The 17,500-nt window shown below is 54.6% G+C and overlaps 1 protein-coding gene across 1 annotated transcript in view; it reads left to right on the top strand.

Moving 5' to 3' along the window:
• Nucleotides 1-16,961, top strand: part of LOC144676343 (unconventional myosin-If-like) — a 52,195-nt gene extending 35,234 nt beyond the window's left edge. Inside the window, exons 3-5 of the mRNA XM_078536788.1 lie at nt 5,959-6,048; nt 8,807-8,901; nt 16,715-16,961. Of these exons, the coding sequence (XP_078392914.1) occupies nt 5,959-6,048; nt 8,807-8,901; nt 16,715-16,961 (432 nt within the window). The remainder of the gene's footprint in view (nt 1-5,958; nt 6,049-8,806; nt 8,902-16,714) is intronic.
• The last annotated feature ends 539 nt before the right edge of the window (nt 16,962-17,500 follow it).

The following is a 17,500-nucleotide window of genomic DNA, read 5'->3' as shown; positions in this document are numbered from 1 at the left end:
TAAGGGAAGTAAACACGTGGCTAAAGGAGTGGTGCGGGAAAGAGGGGTTCCATTTCGTGGGGCACTGGCGTCAGTATTGGAACAGGAGGGATCTGTACCGTTGGGACAATCTCCACCTGAACCGATCTGGGACCAATGTTCTAGCGAAAAGGGTAAATAGGGTGGTCAACAGGACTTTAAACTAGGAAGTAGGGGTTGGAGGGAAGGGTAAAACTCCAAGAAGTATGACTAATGGGAAACAAAGCAGCAGGTTAGCGTGTGGGGGGGTGGATTCAACTTCATGGAAAATTATGAAAAAACTGAAAAGAAAGGAGAGCCCAGGAGAGGCTATTAAAGTCTCCAGAACACAAAATAGGACAGAGTGTTTGGAAAGGGCTAGGAATCTAACTTCAAGCACATCAGATAAAGGGACGACAATGAGAAAGGGGAGGGGAAATACGGGACAGAAGGTGTTGTATCTGAATGCACGCAGTATACGAAATAAGGTAAATGAGCTTGTGGCGCAGATTGAAATTGGCAGGTATGATGTGGTGGGCATCGCGGAGACATGGCTGCAAGGGGATCAGGACTGGGAGCTAAATATCCAAGGATATACATCCTATCGAAAAGATAGGCAGGTTGGCAGAGGGGGTGGGGTTGCTTTGTTAGTAAGAAATGAAATTAAATCGATAGCAAGAAACGACATAGGGTCAGATGATGTAGAATCTGTGTGGGTAGAGTTGAGGAACCGCAAAGGTAAAAAAACCATAATGGGAGTTATGTACAGGCCTCCAAACAGTAGTCAGGATGTGGGGCACAAGATACACCAGGAGATAGAAAAGGTGTGTAAGAAAGGCAAGGTTACAGTGATCATGGGGGATTTCAATATGCAGGTAGACTGGGAAAATCAGGTTGGGAATGGATCCCAAGAAAAGGAATTTGTGGAATGTCTACGAGATGGCTTTTTGGAGCAGCTCGTGGTGGAGCCCATTAGGGAACAGGCAATTCTAGATTTAGTGATGTGTAATGAGGCAGATTTGATAAGGGAGCTTAAGGTGAAGGAACCCTTAGGAGGAAGTGACCATAATATGATAGAATTTACCCTGCAATTTGAGAGGAAAAAGCTGGAATCGGATGTAACGGTATTACAGTTGAATAAAGGTAACTACAGAGGCATGAGGGAGGAGCTGGCCAGAATTGACTGGGAGATGAGCCTAGCAGGAAAGACAGTGGAACAGCAATGGCAGGAGTTTCTGGGAGTAATTTGGGAGAGACAGCAAAAATTCATCCCTAGGAAGAAGAAGCATACTAAAGGGAGGACGAGGCAACCACGGCTGACAAGGGAAGTCAGGGACAGCATAAAAGCTAAAGAGAAAGCATAAAAAGCGGCGAAGAGCAGTGGGAAACCAGGGGATTGGGAAGCCTACAAAGACCAACAGAGGACAACTAAAAAAGAAATAAGGAGGGAGAAGATTAAATATGAGGGTAAACTAGCCAGTAATATAAAAGAAGATTGCAAGAGTTTTTTTTTAGATATATAAAGGGTAAGAGAGAGGCAAAAGTGGACATTGGGCCGCTGGAAAATGACCCTGGAGAAGTAGTAGTGGGGAACAAAGAAATGGCGGAGGAACTGAATAGGTACTTTGCGTCAGTCTTCACGGTGGAAGACATGAGTGACATCCCCAAAGTTCAAGAGAGTCGGGGGGCAGAGGTGAGTATGGTGGACATTACCAAGGAGAAGGTGCTAGGAAAACTGAAAGGTCTGAAGGTGGATAAATCACCTGGACCAGATGGATTACACCCCAGAGTTCTGAAGGAGATAGCTGAAGAGATAGTGGAGGCGTTAGCGGTGATCTTTCAGGAATCACTGGAGTCAGGGAGGGTCCCAGAGGACTGGAAAATCGCTAATGTAACCCCCCCTGTTTAAGAAGGGAGTGAGGCAAAAGACGGGAAATTACAGGCCGATTAGCCTGACCTCGGTTGTTGGTAAGATTTTAGAGTCAATTATTAAGGATGAGATTTCAGAATACTTGGAAGTGCATGGTAAAATAGGGCAAAGTCAGCATGGTTTCATCAAGGAGAGGTCATGCCTGACAAATCTGTTAGAATTCTTTGAGGAGGTAATGAGTAGGTTAGACAAAGGGGAGCCAATGGATGTTATCTACTTGGACTTCCAGAAGGCCTTTGACAAGGTGCCGCACAGGAGGCTGCTCAGTAAGATAAGAGCCCATGGTGTTAGAGGCAAGGTACTAGCATGGATAGAAGATTGGTTGTCTGGCAGGAGGCAGAGAGTGGGGATAAGGGGGTCCTTCTCAGGATGGCGGCCAGTGACTAGTGGAGTTCCGCAGGGGTCAGTGTTGGGACCACAACTTTTCACTTTATACATTAATGATCTAGATGAAGGAACTGAGGGCATCCTGGCTAAGTTTGCAGATGATACAAAGATAGGTGGAGGGACAGGTAGTATTGAGGAGGCGGGGAGGCTGCAGAAGGATTTGGACAGGTTAGGAGAATGGGCAAAGAAGTGGCAGATGGAATACAATGTGGGGAAGTGTGAGGTCATGCACTTTGGTAGGAAGAATAGAGACATAGACTATTTTCTAAATGGGGAGAGAATTCAGAAATCTGGAGTGCAAAGGGACTTGGGAGTCCTAGTCCAGGATTCTCTTAAGGTTAACTTGCAGGTTGAGTCGGTAGTTAGGAAGGCAAATACAATGTTGGCATTTATTTCGAGAGGACTTGAATATAAAAGCAGGGATGTGCTGCTGAGGCTTTATAAGGCTCTGGTCAGACCACATTTAGAATATTGTGAGTAATTTTGGGCCCCGTATCTCAGGAAGGATGTGCTGGCCCTGGAGAGGGTCCAGAGGAGGTTCACAAGAACGATCCCAGGAATGAAAGGCTTAACATATGAGGAATGTTTGAGGACTCTGGGTCTATACTCGATGGAGTTTAGATGGATGAGGGGGGGATCTGATTGAAACTTACAGAATACTGAAAGGCCTGGATAGAGTGGACGTGGGGAAGATGTTTCCATTAGTAGGAGAGACTAGGACCCGAGGGCACAGCCTCAGAGTAAAGGGAAGACCTTTTGGAACAGAGATGAGGAGAAACTTCTTTAGCCAGAGAGTGGTGAATCTATGGAATTCATTGCCACAGAAGGCTGTGGAGGCCAGGTCATTGAGTGTATTTAAGACCGAGATCGATAGGTTCTTGATTGGTAAGGGGATCAAAGGTTACGGGGAGACGGTGGGAGAATTGGGTTGAGAAACTTATCAGCCATGATTGAATGGCGGAGCAGACTCGATGGGCCGAGTGGCCTAATTTCTGCTCCTATGTCTTATGGTCTTATGGATGAGGCTTCCTTGAAAAAAATGTAAAGGCCGCTTGGCCTTTTCGCCCGCCCGCCAACCGTTTAGGTTGGACGGGCTGCGCAAATTTCAAATGTCGGAAGGTCAGTGCTGAGGGAGCGCTGCACTGTCGGAGGGTCAGTGCTGAGGGAGCGCCGCACTGTCGGAGGGTCGGTGCTGAGGGAGCGCCGCACTGTCGGAGGGTCGGTGCTGAGGGGGCGCCGCACTGTCGGAGGGTCGGTGCTGAGGGAGCGCCGCACTGTCGGAGGGTCGGTACTGAGGGAGCGCCGCACTGTCGGAGGGTCGGTGCTGAGGGGGCGCCGCACTGTCGGAGGGTCGGTGCTGAGGGGGCGCCGCACTGTCGGAGGGTCGGTGCTGAGGGCGCGCCGCACTGTCGGAGGGTCGGTGCTGAGGGCGCGCCGCACTGTCGGAGGGTCGGTGCTGAGGGCGCGCCGCACTGTCGGAGGGTCGGTGCTGAGGGCGCGCCGCACTGTCGGAGGGTCGGTGCTGAGGGCGCGCCGCACTGTCGGAGGGTCGGTGCTGAGGGTGCGCCGCACTGTCGGAGGGTCGGTGCTGAGGGCGCGCCGCACTGTCGGAGGGTCGGTGCTGAGGGCGCGCCGCACTGTCGGAGGGTCGGTGCTGAGGGCGCGCCGCACTGTCGGAGGGTCGGTGCTGAGGGCGCGCCGCACTGTCGGAGGGTCGGTGCTGAGGGCGCGCCGCACTGTCGGAGGGTCGGTGCTGAGGGAGCGCAGCACTGTCGGAGGGTCAGTGCTGAGGGAGCGCCGCACTGTCGGAGGGTCGGTACTGAGGGAGCGCCGCACTGTCGGAGGGTCGGTACTGAGGGAGCGCCGCACTGTCGGAGGGTCTGTGCTGAGGGAGCGCCGCACTGTCGGAGGGTCAGTGCTGAGGGAGCGCCGCACTGTCGGAGGGTCGGTGCTGAGGGAGCGCGGCACTGTCGGAGGGTCGGTGCTGAGGGCGCGCCGCACTGTCGGAGGGTCGGTGCTGAGGGCGCGCCGCACTGTCGGAGGGTCAGTGCTGAGGGCGCGCCGCACTGTCGGAGGGTCAGTGCTGAGGGCGCGCCGCACTGTCGGAGGGTCAGTGCTGAGGGCGCGCCGCACTGTCGGAGAGTCAGTACTGAGGGCGCGCCGCACTGTCGGAGGGTCAGTACTGAGGGCGCGCCGCACTGTCGGAGGGTCAGTGCTGAGGGAGCGCAGCACTGTCGGAGGGTCAGTGCTGAGGGAGCGCCGCACTGTCGGAGGGTCAGTGCTGAGGGCGCGCCGCACTGTCGGAGGGTCAGTGCTGAGGGAGCGCCGCACTGTCGGAGGGTCAGTGCTGAGGCAGCGCCGCACTGTCGGAGGGTCAGTGCTGAGGCAGCGCCGCACTGTCGGAGGGTCAGTGCTGAGGCAGCGCCGCACTGTCGGAGGGTCAGTACTGAGGGAGTGCCGCACTGTCACCGTCTTTCAGGATGATACATTAAACCAATGCCCTGCCTTCTCCTCTCAGATGGTTGTAAAGATCCCACGACGTCTATTGGAAGAAAAATGGAGGTGGGGGGTTCGAGAGTTCTCCCCGATGCTGGAGGCCAGTTTTTCATTCAACAATGATCACTGGGGCACAGTACTGGTGGGGACGGGTCTGTCACTGTATAACACTGGGGTACAGTACTGGTGGGGACGGGTCTGTCACTGTATAACACTGGGGTACAGTACTGGTGGGGACGGGTCTGTCACTGTATAACACTGGGGTACAGTACTGGTGGGGACGGGTCTGTCACTGTATAACACTGGGGTACAGTACTGGTGGGGACGGGTCTGTCACTGTATAACACTGGGGTACAGTACTGGTGGGGACAGGTCTGTCACTGTATAACACTGGGGTACAGTACTGGTGGGGACGGGTCTGTCATTGTATAACACTGGGGTACAGTACTGGTGGGGACAGGTCTGTCACTATATAACACTGGGGTACAGTACTGGTGGGGACAGGTCTGTCACTGTATAACACTGGGGTACAGTACTGGTGGGGACAGGTCTGTCACTGTATAACACTGGGGTACAGTACTGGTGGGGGCGGGTCTGTCACTGTATAACACTGGGGTACAGTACTGGTGGGGACGGGTCTGTCACTGTATAACACTGGGGTACAGTACTGGTGGGGACGGGTCTGTCACTGTATAACACTGGGGTACAGTACTGGTGGGGACGGGTCTGTCACTGTATAACACTGGGGTACAGTACTGGTGCGGACGGGTCTGTCACTGTATAACACTGGGGTACAGTACTGGTGGGGATGGGTCTGTCACTGTATAACACTGGGGTACAGTACTGGTGGGGACGGGTCTGTCACTGTATAACACTGGGGTACAGTACTGGTGGGGACGGGTCTATCACTGTATAACACTGGGGTACAGTACTGGTGGGGACGGGTCTGTCACTGTATAACACTGGGGTACAGTACTGGTGCGGACGGGTCTGTCACTGTATAACACTGGGGTACAGTACTGGTGGGGACGGGCTGTGTATTGTCGTTGACAGAGGGGGGAGCTGCTGTGTGTGGGGTGCGGGTGAGGGAACTCCAAGCCGGAGAGTTTCAAATCCTTCTGGTTGTGTCTTTAACTCCGTGAATTCAGACTTACATCGGCTCTGTGCTGATCTCTGTGAACCCCTTCAAACAAATGCCCTACTTCACCGACCGGGAGGTGGAACTCTACCAGGGAGCGGTAAGTCTTGTTTCATTGCTGTGAATAACACTGTGGTACTAGGGACAGTGGCCTAGGGGAAATGTCACTGGGCTAGTAACACCGAGGCCCAGGCTGATGCTCTGGGGGCCACGGGTTCAAATCCCACCACGGCAATTGGTGGAATTTAAATTCAGTTAATAAAATCTGGAATGGAAAAGTGAGTCTCAGTAACGTCAACTATGGCAACCATCATGGATTGTCGCAAAAACCCATCTGGTTCACTAATGCCCCTTTTATGAAGGAAATCTGCCGTCCTTACCCAGTCTGGCCTACACGTGACTCCAGACCCCACGGCCATGTGGTCGACTCTGAAATGGCCGAGCGAGCCCGCTCAGCTCGAGGGGGCATCTCGGAACGGGCAGCAAATTCTGACCTTGCCCGCAATGCCCACATCCGGTGAAAGGATAAAGAAAAAAGATCCGTGATTTTTTTTCTGCTACCCGATTTCTTCCCCGCTGGGTCAACGTTTTAGCCCCTCAACCGACCCCCTCACCCCTCCCCCCCGCAGGACGGGACCATCCGGCCGTTTATCACGTTGCTGTTTGCGGGAGCTTGCTGTGCCCGCATCTCTGGCAGCGCGTCGGCCGAGCGAGCGTCGTAAACCCTCTGCCGAGCGCTTGGAAGGCGCTGGAGAAATGCAGGATGATGTCAGTTCCCCCCCCCAACCCCTCGTCGCTTCCTCCGCGGCTAATCCGAGCCGACTTGCCGGGTAAATCACCGCGGTCCCTTTGAAATTTGGTATTTTTGCATTTGTCCGCTAGGAGTGTCAGGACAGAACGCCCCGGTTAACCTGTCCTCTCGTTTCCAGCAACCTTCAGTCCTCGTCGGCCAGAAACTCACGCCCGTAGATTGCCGGGGAGGGGGGGAGGGTTCACCGCACAGAAGGAGGCCGCTCGGCCCTTCGCGCCCCCTGCCGGCTCTTGGCGCTCGCCGCGCGGCTCCCGCTTTTTTGTCCGCGACCCGTCGAATACCTCGTCCCCCCCCTCCCCCCCACGCCCCCAACACTTCCCCGTCTAACATGGTTCGCGGAGAGCGGGGACGAATTGGAGGGATCTTTCAAAGAGCTAGCACAGGGCCCGATGGGCCGAATGGTCTCCCTGCTGCGCTGTTTCGCCCTCTCGCTGAGAGGAATTTAGATAAACGGTTGGGAAACCTGAATGGCTGGCTTCCCCGCGGGGCTGAAAGGCAGAACCCTGGGGGCAGGCTGCCTCCCTCCATTTTGTTTAAGCCTCGTCGCTTTTTAAGATCGCTTTGATCAGGTTCACCCCCTTCAAGCAAGGCAAAGGAACACCAGCCACCAGGCCCCTGGCTAATATTTAACCAGGCCTGCCCTTTCGGGGTCGGCCCTCCGCTGAATTGTTTTCTCTCTCTCTCTCTCTCTGGGTTAGGCTGAGGAGTTAAGTCGTTGGCACAGGCCCAGTAACCTTGGTAATGCAGGCCCGGACCAACTGGGAGGAGGACGTGTGCCATTGAATCACGTATCTTTTGACGGGTTAAGGTTTTAGCTTCTGTAGGGGGTGGAGGCCGAATTGTTCCCGATTTGAGGCCTTATCGTGATAAGGGCCTCCCGAAGGCCGAAGCCTGAGGCTCAATTTTTTTTGCAGCTCCCCCTGGTGTCAATCAAGGCAAAGCAGCCACCAAACCCCCCCCTTGAAAGGGAAACCTTTTCACTCAATTCCCCTCTCGACCCGCAAGCCTAAGCTCTTGCAGCACAGGAGGCCATTCAGCCCATTGTCCCTGCGCTGGCTCTTTTGAAAGGGCTGTCCGATTAGTCCCCAATCCCCCACCACTGCTCTTTTCCCCCCCCATCACCCGGCAAATGTTTCCCCTTCAGGTATTTATCCGATTCCCCCCCTTTTGAAAGTTCCTATTGAATCTGCTTCCACCGCCCTTTCAGGCAGCGCCTTCCAGATCACAACAACTCGCTGTGTTTATAAAAATAATAAACTCTCCTCATCTCCCCCTCTGGTTCTTTCCCCGATTCTCTTCAATCTGTGTCCCCCTCTGGTTACCGACCCTCCTGCCCAGTGGAAACAGTTTCTCCTTATTTACTCTGTCCAAAACCACCTTCCTGATTCCGAACGCCTCGATCCAATCTCCCCCTTAACCTTCTCCGCTCTGAGGAGAACGATCCCGGCTTCTCCCAGTCTCTCCCACACGGACTGAAGTCCCCTCATCCCGGGTCCCGTTCGGGGTAAATCTCCCTCCCGCATCCCTCTCCGAGGGCCTTGACCTCCTCCCTAAAGTGCGGGGCCCGGAAGTGGACACAGCGCTCCAGCTGAGGCCTGAGGCCTGAGGCCTAACCAGGGTTCTGAATACCCCAAAGAGATTCCTGGCCATTGGTGTGCTTTTGGGAGTGTGTTTAGGGATTGGAGTGTGACCCTCAGGTAAGTATTGTCATGAGAGGAAAGAGGGGGGTGTTTAGAAAACTCGTTTGGGGGAGTGGGGGGTGGCGGGGGTTCAAGAAGGGGTTTTGGGGGGGGGGGGTGGGTCATTGCAAAGTTACGTCCTTAGACCATTTGAAACAGTTTGGCTCACCGAGCCTCTCTGGAGGGCCATTTATGGGCTGATGATGTGGTGTTGGCCAGGAGTCACGTAGGCCAGAGAGCATCGGGGAGCGGCTGGGGGCATTTCCCCACCACCCCTTTGCCCCTGCCCCTGGTTTTGGGGGGGTGGGTATTTCCGGGGGGGGAGGTGGGTGTTGCTCTGTAATGAGATGTATGTTCTGTTTACACAGGCCCAGTATGAGAACCCCCCTCACATCTACGCCCTGGCTGACAATATGTATCGGAACATGATCATCGACAGCGAGAATCAGTGTGTCATCATCAGGTAAAGGCCCACTCCCCTTTCCAACCCCCCCTCCTCCTCCATCGTCCCCCTCTCCCCCTCCCCTTCCCCTCTCCAACCCCCCCCTTCCCCTCCCTCCATCGTCCCCCTCTCCCCCTCCCCTTCCACTATCCAACCCCCCCTTCCCCTCCCTCCATCGTCCCCCTCTCCCCCTCCCCCTCTCCAAACCCCTCCTTCCTCCATCGTCCCCCTCTCCCCATTACCCTCCCCATCTCCCCCTCTCCCCTTCCTCCATCGTCCCTCTCTCCCTCTCCCCCTCTCCCCATCCCCTCCCCCTCTCCCCATTCCCCACTCCCAATTCCCTTCCCTCTCTCATTCCCCCTCCCCCTCTCTCATTCCCCCTCCCCCTCTCTCATTCCCCCTCCCCCTCTCTCATTCCCCCTCCCCCTCTCTCATTCCCCCTCTCTCATTCCCCCTCCCCCTCTCTCATTCCCCCTCCCCCTCTCTCATTCCCCCTCCCCCTCTCTCATTCCCCCTCCCCCTCTCTCATTCCCATTCCCCCTCCCCCTCTCTCATTCCCCCCCTCTCTCATTCCCCCCCTCTCTCATTCCCCCCCTCTCTCATTCCCCCCTCGCTCATTCCCCCCCTCGCTCATTCCCCCCCTCGCTCATTCCCCCCCTCGCTCACTCCCCCCCCTCGCTCACTCCCCCCCTCGCTCACTCCCCCCCCTCGCTCACTCCCCCCCTCGCTCACTCCCCCCCCTCGCTCACTCCCCCCCCTCGCTCACTCCCCCCCCTCGCTCACTCCCCCCCCTCGCTCACTCCCCCCCCTCGCTCACTCCCCCCCCTCGCTCACTCCCCCCCCTCGCTCACTCCCCCCCCTCGCTCACTCCCCCCCCTCGCTCACTCCCCCCCCTCGCTCACTCCCCCCCCTCGCTCACTCCCCCCCTCGCTCACTCCCCCCCTCGCTCACTCCCCCCCCTCGCTCACTCCCCCCCCCTCGCTCACTCCCCCCCCTCGCTCACTCCCCCCCCCTCGCTCACTCCCCCCCCCTCGCTCACTCCCCCCCCCTCGCTCACTCCCCCCCCCTCGCTCACTCCCCCCCCCGCTCACTCCCCCCCCTCGCTCACTCCCCCCCTCGCTCACTCCCCCCCTCCTCACTCACTCATTCACCCCCCTCCTCACTCACTCACTCTCCCCCTCCTCACTCACTCACTCTCCCCCTCCTCACTCACTCACTCTCCCCCTCCTCACTCACTCACTCTCCCCCTCCTCACTCACTCACTCTCCCCCTCCTCACTCACTCACTCTCCCCCTCCTCACTCACTCACTCTCCCCCTCCTCACTCACTCACTCTCCCCCTCCTCACTCACTCACTCTCCCCCTCCTCACTCACTCACTCTCCCCCTCCTCACTCACTCACTCTCCCCCTCCTCACTCACTCACTCTCCCCCTCCTCACTCACTCACTCTCCCCCTCCTCACTCACTCACTCTCCCCCTCCTCACTCACTCACTCTCCCCCTCCTCACTCACTCACTCTCCCCCTCCTCACTCACTCCCCTCCCCCTCTCTCTCTCACCCCCCTCCCCCTCTCTCTCTCACCCCCCTCCCTCATTTCCCTCCTGCCCCTCACCCCCTTCTCTCCCCCTCCATCTCCCTCCCCTTCCCTCATCCCTCCCCCTCCCTTCTGCCCCCACCCCACCCCCCCCAATTACTGCCCCCTCCCACCATCCCAAACCACCCCACCCCCAGCCCCACCAACACCCCCCCGGCTCTTCTGCCCGGAGAAGCATCGCCCAAGTTTCAGATTGAACGGTTTGTTGGTGTTGGTGAGGAGACGGTTAAGTCCAAGCTGATGGTTTGATGACAGGAATGGGCTGCATTCCTGTTACCTGGGCACAGACAGCCTGTTCCAACAGGCTTCGGGAGACGTGTGGCAGGAGCTAAAGCAGGCGATGGAAGAGAGCGATTGCTTGTCCTCCCTCCCCGGGCCCCACAGAGAGGGAAACCCGGCCATTCCTGACACCCCGAACCCCCGTCTCAACTCCGTCCCGTCTCCCCAGCTCCCGTCTTGACCCACAGCCTCGCCTGCCCCCGACTAGACTTTCTCCGCTCCCTCGTCTCCTGGGGCTTTCGTTTTAAGCGCGGGGGCGGGTCCGACTCCGCGGCGCTGAAGGGGTTAACCCCGTGCGGGGAGGTCGCTTTTAAGCTGGCGCTCACTTCCTTGGCAGGGTGAGGGTAGGGAGGTGGCGGTGGGCGAGCGAATCAGGGTGCGGACATGATCAAAGGGACTTTGCCTCAGCCCCTCACCACTGCACGATGTCCCAAAGCGTCTGACGACCATCATCCAGGTGCAGGGAACCCAGCAGCCAATTTGCGCACAGCAAGATCCCACAAACAGCGACGTGGTTATGACCCCAGATCGTCTTTTTTTTTTTTAGTGATGCTGCTTGAAGGATTAATATTGGGCCCCAGGGCACAGGGGAGAACTCCTCACCTCCCCCACACTTCTTCCAGTACTGACCCTCCGACAGTGCGGCGCTCCCTCAGTACTGACCCTCCGACAGTGCGGCGCTCCCTCAGTACTGACCCTCCAACAGTGCGGCACTCCCTCAGCGCTGACCCTCTGACAGTGCGGCGCTCCCTCAGTACTGGCTCTGCGACAGTGCGGCACTACTTCAGTACTGACCCTCCGACAGTGCGGCACTCCCTCACTATGACCCTCCAACAGTGCGGCACTCCCTCAGCACTGACCCTCCGACAGTGCGGCACTCCCTCAGTACTGACCCTCCGACAGTGCAGCACTCCCTCAGTATGACCTTCCGACAGTGCAGCACTCCCTCAGCACTGACCCTCCGACAGTGCGGCACTCCCTCAGTACTGACCCTCCGACAGTGCGGCGCTCCCTCAGCACTGACCCACCGACAGTGCGGCACTCCCTCAGCGCTGCCTCTCCGACTGTCAGTCTAGGGTGTGAACACAAGGCCTCAGGCTGCAACTTGATCCCGTGACCCTCTGTCTCGGAGGCGAGTGTGTGACCCACTGAACCACGTCTGACACTTCACCTCAATCGACATTAACCACTTCCTCTGGTAAGGCCGGCGACAGGGAGACCAGAACAAGGGGGGGCAGAACCTTAAAATGGGAGCTAGGCCGTTCGGGGGCGATGTCAGGAAGCACTTCACACACACACACAGGTGGGGAGTGGGAATCTGGAACTCTCTCCCCGCCAAACATACTGTCGCGGTGTGGGGAGTGGTGGGGAGGGGGTCAATTGGAAATTTCCAAACTGAGAGGGATAGTTTCCTGTCGGGTTTAGGGGGTTCAGGGTTACGGAGCCAGGGTGGGGTAGATGGGGTTAAGATCCAGATCAATCATGCTTTAATTCTGAGGTCCCTCAATAAGTTTTTAGTTAAGGAATCTTATAATAATGTGAAATTCTGTGGAACCTCAACCCTCTGTCTCTCCTGCTTCACACCATAGACAATATATAATACATAGGTACATATATATACATTTTTAGAAATATATATCACATGTAAAGCAAACAGAAAAACCAACTTAAACCCCAACAAAACTGTGCAAAAAATTAAACTATACTTGTTTAAAAATTCATTGATGGGGTGTGGGCGTCGTTGCCTAGTCCAGCATTTATTGCCCCTCCCTAATTGCCCCCTTGAGAAGGTGGTGGGTGAGCTGCCTTCTTGAGCCGCTGCAGTCCCTGTGGTGTAGGTACACCCACCGTGCTGTTAGGGAGGGAGTTCCAGGATTTGGACCCAGCGACAGTGAAGGAACGGCCGATATATTTCCAAGTCAGGATGGTGAGTGGCTCGGAGGGGAACTTCCAGGTGGTAGTGTCCCCCATGTGTCTGCTGCCCTTGTCTTTCTAGTTGGTAGCGGTTGTGGGTTTGGAAGGTGCTGTCGAAGGAGCCTTGGTGAGTTGCTGCAGTGCATCTTGTAGATGGTACACACACTGCTGCTACTGTGCGTCGGTGGTGGAGGGAGTGAATGTTGAAGGTGGTGTTAAATACTGTTAAATACCACATATTTGTAATATGCTGTCATGGATTGTACAATACCAGCATATCATTTTAGTTTTTGTAGATAGTTTTTTAAAAATTCTTCCGTACTTGGTACAATTTTCAAACAACCTGAACATTGTGCGGAATCCTTGGGTTCCAGGGAACTCCCGATGGAAACACACTGATCTATAAATAGCTGAACCGGTCTGAGGGGCTGAATGGCCTCTTCCTGTTCCTGCGATGTGGGATTTCAGTCTGTGTGGAGAGACTGGGAGAAGCTGGGATTGTTCTCCTCGGAGCGGAGAAGGTTAAGGGGGGAGATTGAATCGAGGCGTTCGGAATCAGGAAGGTGGTTTTGGACAGAGTAAATAAGGAGAAACTGTTTCCACTGGGCAGGAGGGTCGGTAACCAGAGGGGGACACAGATTGAAGAGAGTCGGGGAAAAGAACCAGAGGGGGAGATGAGGAGAATATTTTTTTATAAACACAGCGAGTTGTTGTGATCTGGAAGGTGCTGCCTGAAAGGGCAGTGGAAGCAGATTCAACAGGAACTTTCAAAAGGGGAGGAATCGGATAAATACTCGAAGGGGAAACATTTGCAGGAATGTGGGGGAAAGAGATGGTGTTGGGAGGGGCTCTCTGCACCCCCATGACCCTGGACTCCCTGGTCGATCAAATATCGGACTGACTCAGTCTTGAATATATCCAGTGACCCGGCCTCCACTGCTCTCTGGGGGGAGAGAATTCCACAGACTGACCACCCCCTGAGAGAAAAATATTGTCCTCGTCTCCGTCATAAAAGTGAGACCCCTTATTCTTAAACCCTGTGCCCTAGTTCCAGTCTCACCCACGAGGGGCAACATCCTCTCAGCACCCACCCTGTCAAACCCCCTCAGCATCTTCTATGTCTCAATAAGGTCGCCTCTCATTCTTCTAAACTCCAATGGGAACAGGCCCAACCTGCTCAACCTCTCCTCATAAGACAAACCCCCCTCGTCCCAGGAATGAGTTGAGTGAACCTTCTCCGAACTGCTTCTTATATCTTGTTTTCAAATAAGGAGACCAACACTGTACGCAGTGCTCCAGATGTGGTCTCACCAAGACCCTGTACAGCTGCAGTAAAACCCCCCCACTTTTATACCCCATCTCCCCCTCGCAATAAACACCGACATTCCCTCTGCCTTCCCCATCACTTGCTGCACCTGCACACTAACTTTTCCTGATCCATGTACCAGGACACCCAGAACCCTCTGTATCACCGAGTTCCGCAATCTCGCTCCATTTCAATAAGACGCTGCTTTTCTATTCTTCCTGGCAAATTGGGCAACTTCGCATTTTCCCCACGTTATACCCCATCTGCTGGAATTTTTACCCACTCCCTTAACCTGCCCGTATCCCTTTGCAGACTCTCTACCTCCCGCCTCGGCAACTCACTCTCCTACCCACCCTGGCGTCAACGGCAAACTTAGCGACAATACACACAGCCCCCTTCATCCAAATCATCGATGGAGGTTACAAATAGTTGAGGCCCCAGCACTGATCCCTCTGACACTCCGCTAGTTACACCTTGCCAGTCCGAAAAAGACGTCCCGGAGCTGAGATGACTGACCTCCAACAACCACAACCATCTTCCTTTGTGCTGGGTATGACTCCAACCAGTGGAGAGTTTTCCCCCTGATTCCCATTGACTCCAGTTTTGCCCGGGATCCTTGATGCCACACTCAGTCAAATGCGGCCTTGATGTCAAGGGCAGTCACTCTCTCACCTTACCCCGGGAGTTCAGCTCCTTTGTCCATGTTTGAACCAAGGCTGTAATGAGGTCAGGAGCTGAGTGGCCCTGGCGGAAGCCAAACTGGGTTATTGTTATTGTTAAGCAAGTGCAGCTTGATCGCATTTATCTCCAGGGTGGTTGTCTCCCTAAGATCATGAAATTTGCAATGCTGATGCTCCTGATAATGACTGTTTCAGTGCTCCGCAGAGGTATTGGTGGTTTCCTGCCACATGACAGGCACATCCTCTCTCAACCGTCCCCTTAGCGATGATGACCTTTCAGCAAAATCAGGAACGTACGGAGACGAGAAATTGAAGGGATCCGGACATCGTGAGGCGTTGGCATGACTTTAATACCATCTATTTTATTTGGATCGGGACACGGGCCACTACTGGAATAAATAGAACCGAAGAGATTGCACGTTTGAGGTCACATTTCAGACTGTTGAAGGACAATCCTTCGTTCCCTGCCACTCGCACCAATCAGTGCAGATTGTGGTCAGGTTCTTGCTTTGTTCTTCCCACAGCAGCCATGTTTATCGGCGATACAGATGCAATCTGGCACAGCGCGTGTCATGCAGTCTGTGTGAGCTTGAAAAGGGATCCTGGCGAACAGATAGCCCGGAAGGAAGTCATTGAAAACAGTATCATCTGAATAGGGTGTGAAATGTAGTAAGATCTTTGGACTTCTCCGCAAGATGTACCGGCCGGTAGACGTGCTCGGCATCAAGCTTCAAGAAGAATTTTGCACCTGCAAAATCTCAGATTTAACTCTTCCAATGCGGATATCTTGTAAGGACAAAGCTGCGTTTAAACGTGATGGGTCAAGGCACACACTCAATAATCCGCCCTCCTTTATAACACATGATTGATCTGCAGCAGTCCATGTGTTCTTGTACTCTTCCGATAATAGAGTCATCCTCCACTTGTCTAGTTCGGCCTCCACTATTGTGTACAGCATCGGTCTCCTTATTTAAGGAAGGATGTAAATGCGTTGGAAGCAGTTCAGAGAAGGTTTACTAATCTAATCTCTAGAATGGATGGGTTGTCTTATGAGGAAAGGTTGGACAGTCTAGGCTTGTATCCGCTGGAGTTTAGAAGAGTGAGAGGCGACTTGATCGAAACCTATAAGACCCTGAGGGGTCTTGACAGGGTGGATGTGGAGAGGATGTTTCCTCTTGTGGGGGAATCTAGAACTAGGGGTCACTGTTTAAAAACAAGGGGTCGTCCATTTAAAACAGAGATGAGGTGAATTTTTTCACTCAGGGGGTCGTGGGTCTTTGGAACTCTCTTCCTGAAAAGGCGGTGGAAGCAGAGTCTTTGAATATTTTTTAAGGCAGAGGCGGATAGATTCTGGGGAAGCGAGGGGGTGATAGGTTATCAGGGGTAGGCAGGATGCAGATTTGAGGCTACTATTAGGTCAGCCATGATCTTATTGAATGGCGGAGCAGGCTCGAGGGGCTGAATGGCCTACTCCTGCTCCTTGTTCGCATGTTTGTATGTATGTTCGTATGTTATCTTGTATGTGGATGCTGCACTTAGGTGGTGGATCAATTGAGGGACTTGCATTCTCCTGCAAGTGTTATGTTACAGCTCCCTTGAAACTGTCAATTTTGTCGAAACCTCCTGGACATTTCGATGTTAGGTCGCGAACCGAGGTGATGGGACTGGTTTCTGGGGTTGATCTGCCTTGCGATGTCTGACCGATTCCGTGGGTTGTTACTAAGGTGAAGCCGCAATATGCCCAGTGGACCTGCAATCGCTGGGCCTTTAGTTTCCAGGATATAGAATACCTGTGACACCCAGGAGGACACTCCAGAACTATGGATCCTGCACGTGGACGTGGTGAATCACTGTACCCTCAGAAGTTTCACATTCGTAGGTTTCGCCATGGCTTTCCCTGTGGACGTGTCTTTTAGAATCCGCAGAGGTAGTACGTTGGCGCTTAACCCTGATTTGCGTCAATCCCGGCCAATAACCAGCTTTCTTTGGGCAGATGACTTGGATCTTGGCAAACGTTTCACATGGTGCATGATGGTTATCGGTGTTCCCCCTCCCCCACAGGACCGACGGTGTGAAAGGTGAGGTCGCCCGCTCTTCATCTGGTCGCGCGCGCGTCATCGTCGCTTCCCGGTTTGTCGGTCACCCTGGTGCGGATGTTTCCGCCGGGATACCGGACGGCCAGACTTCTTGCTTGAAGGTCCTCGTGGTGTCCGGTCTGTTTGGATCAGCGCATGGCTCTTTCTGGCTGCGTCGGCCTTTTGACCTCGTGCACTTGCCGCTGCCAGTGGCCCTTTTCAATGCCACCTGAACGGGTGGAAAGCTGAGCGTTTCCTTGGTGCGTGCAGAAGGCCACACCTTCCACATGTCTCGATAGGGTTTGGGTGTTCTAGTGAGCGGGTCAACAATTGGGGGCGGCACTCGGGCCCTGTAAGCTCCCAGGACCTCCGAGGGTCACTTCACACTTAATGTCCATCCTCGAGTGGCTCTTTGATCTTATACTTTGTGGGGTTATCTAGCAAGTCTTTCTGGAAAGCTCCCACTGGGGTGGATGTGGTCCCCAACTCAACAGTTCCGTCCGTTGGCTCTGTTGTTTGAAAAATCACAGCAACCTCCCTTTTTCTCTGCGCCTGCAGACGAAGGGGTCTACGGACTCTGTCGGCTGTTGTCGAAATGACATGAACTCCGCTCGATGAATTTAACTTTATTCTGAACCGGTCTCCCAGTGTCCTCCATATCTTTTGGGGATCCTTTAGCTCTTCTGCTGTTAGTCCTGGTGTGTTCAGCCTGTGTAGGACCTTCGTTCCCAATCGCTAGGCGAATTTTTATGGCCTGCTTGTCTGGTTCAGA

This window comes from Cetorhinus maximus, unplaced genomic scaffold (assembly GCF_964194155.1).
Source record: "Cetorhinus maximus unplaced genomic scaffold, sCetMax3.hap1.1 HAP1_SCAFFOLD_1530, whole genome shotgun sequence".
NCBI classification, from domain to species: Eukaryota; Metazoa; Chordata; class Chondrichthyes; order Lamniformes; family Cetorhinidae; genus Cetorhinus; species Cetorhinus maximus.
The sequence above is the reverse complement of the archived record's forward strand: the minus strand, read 5'-3'. Positions and strand labels throughout refer to the sequence as shown.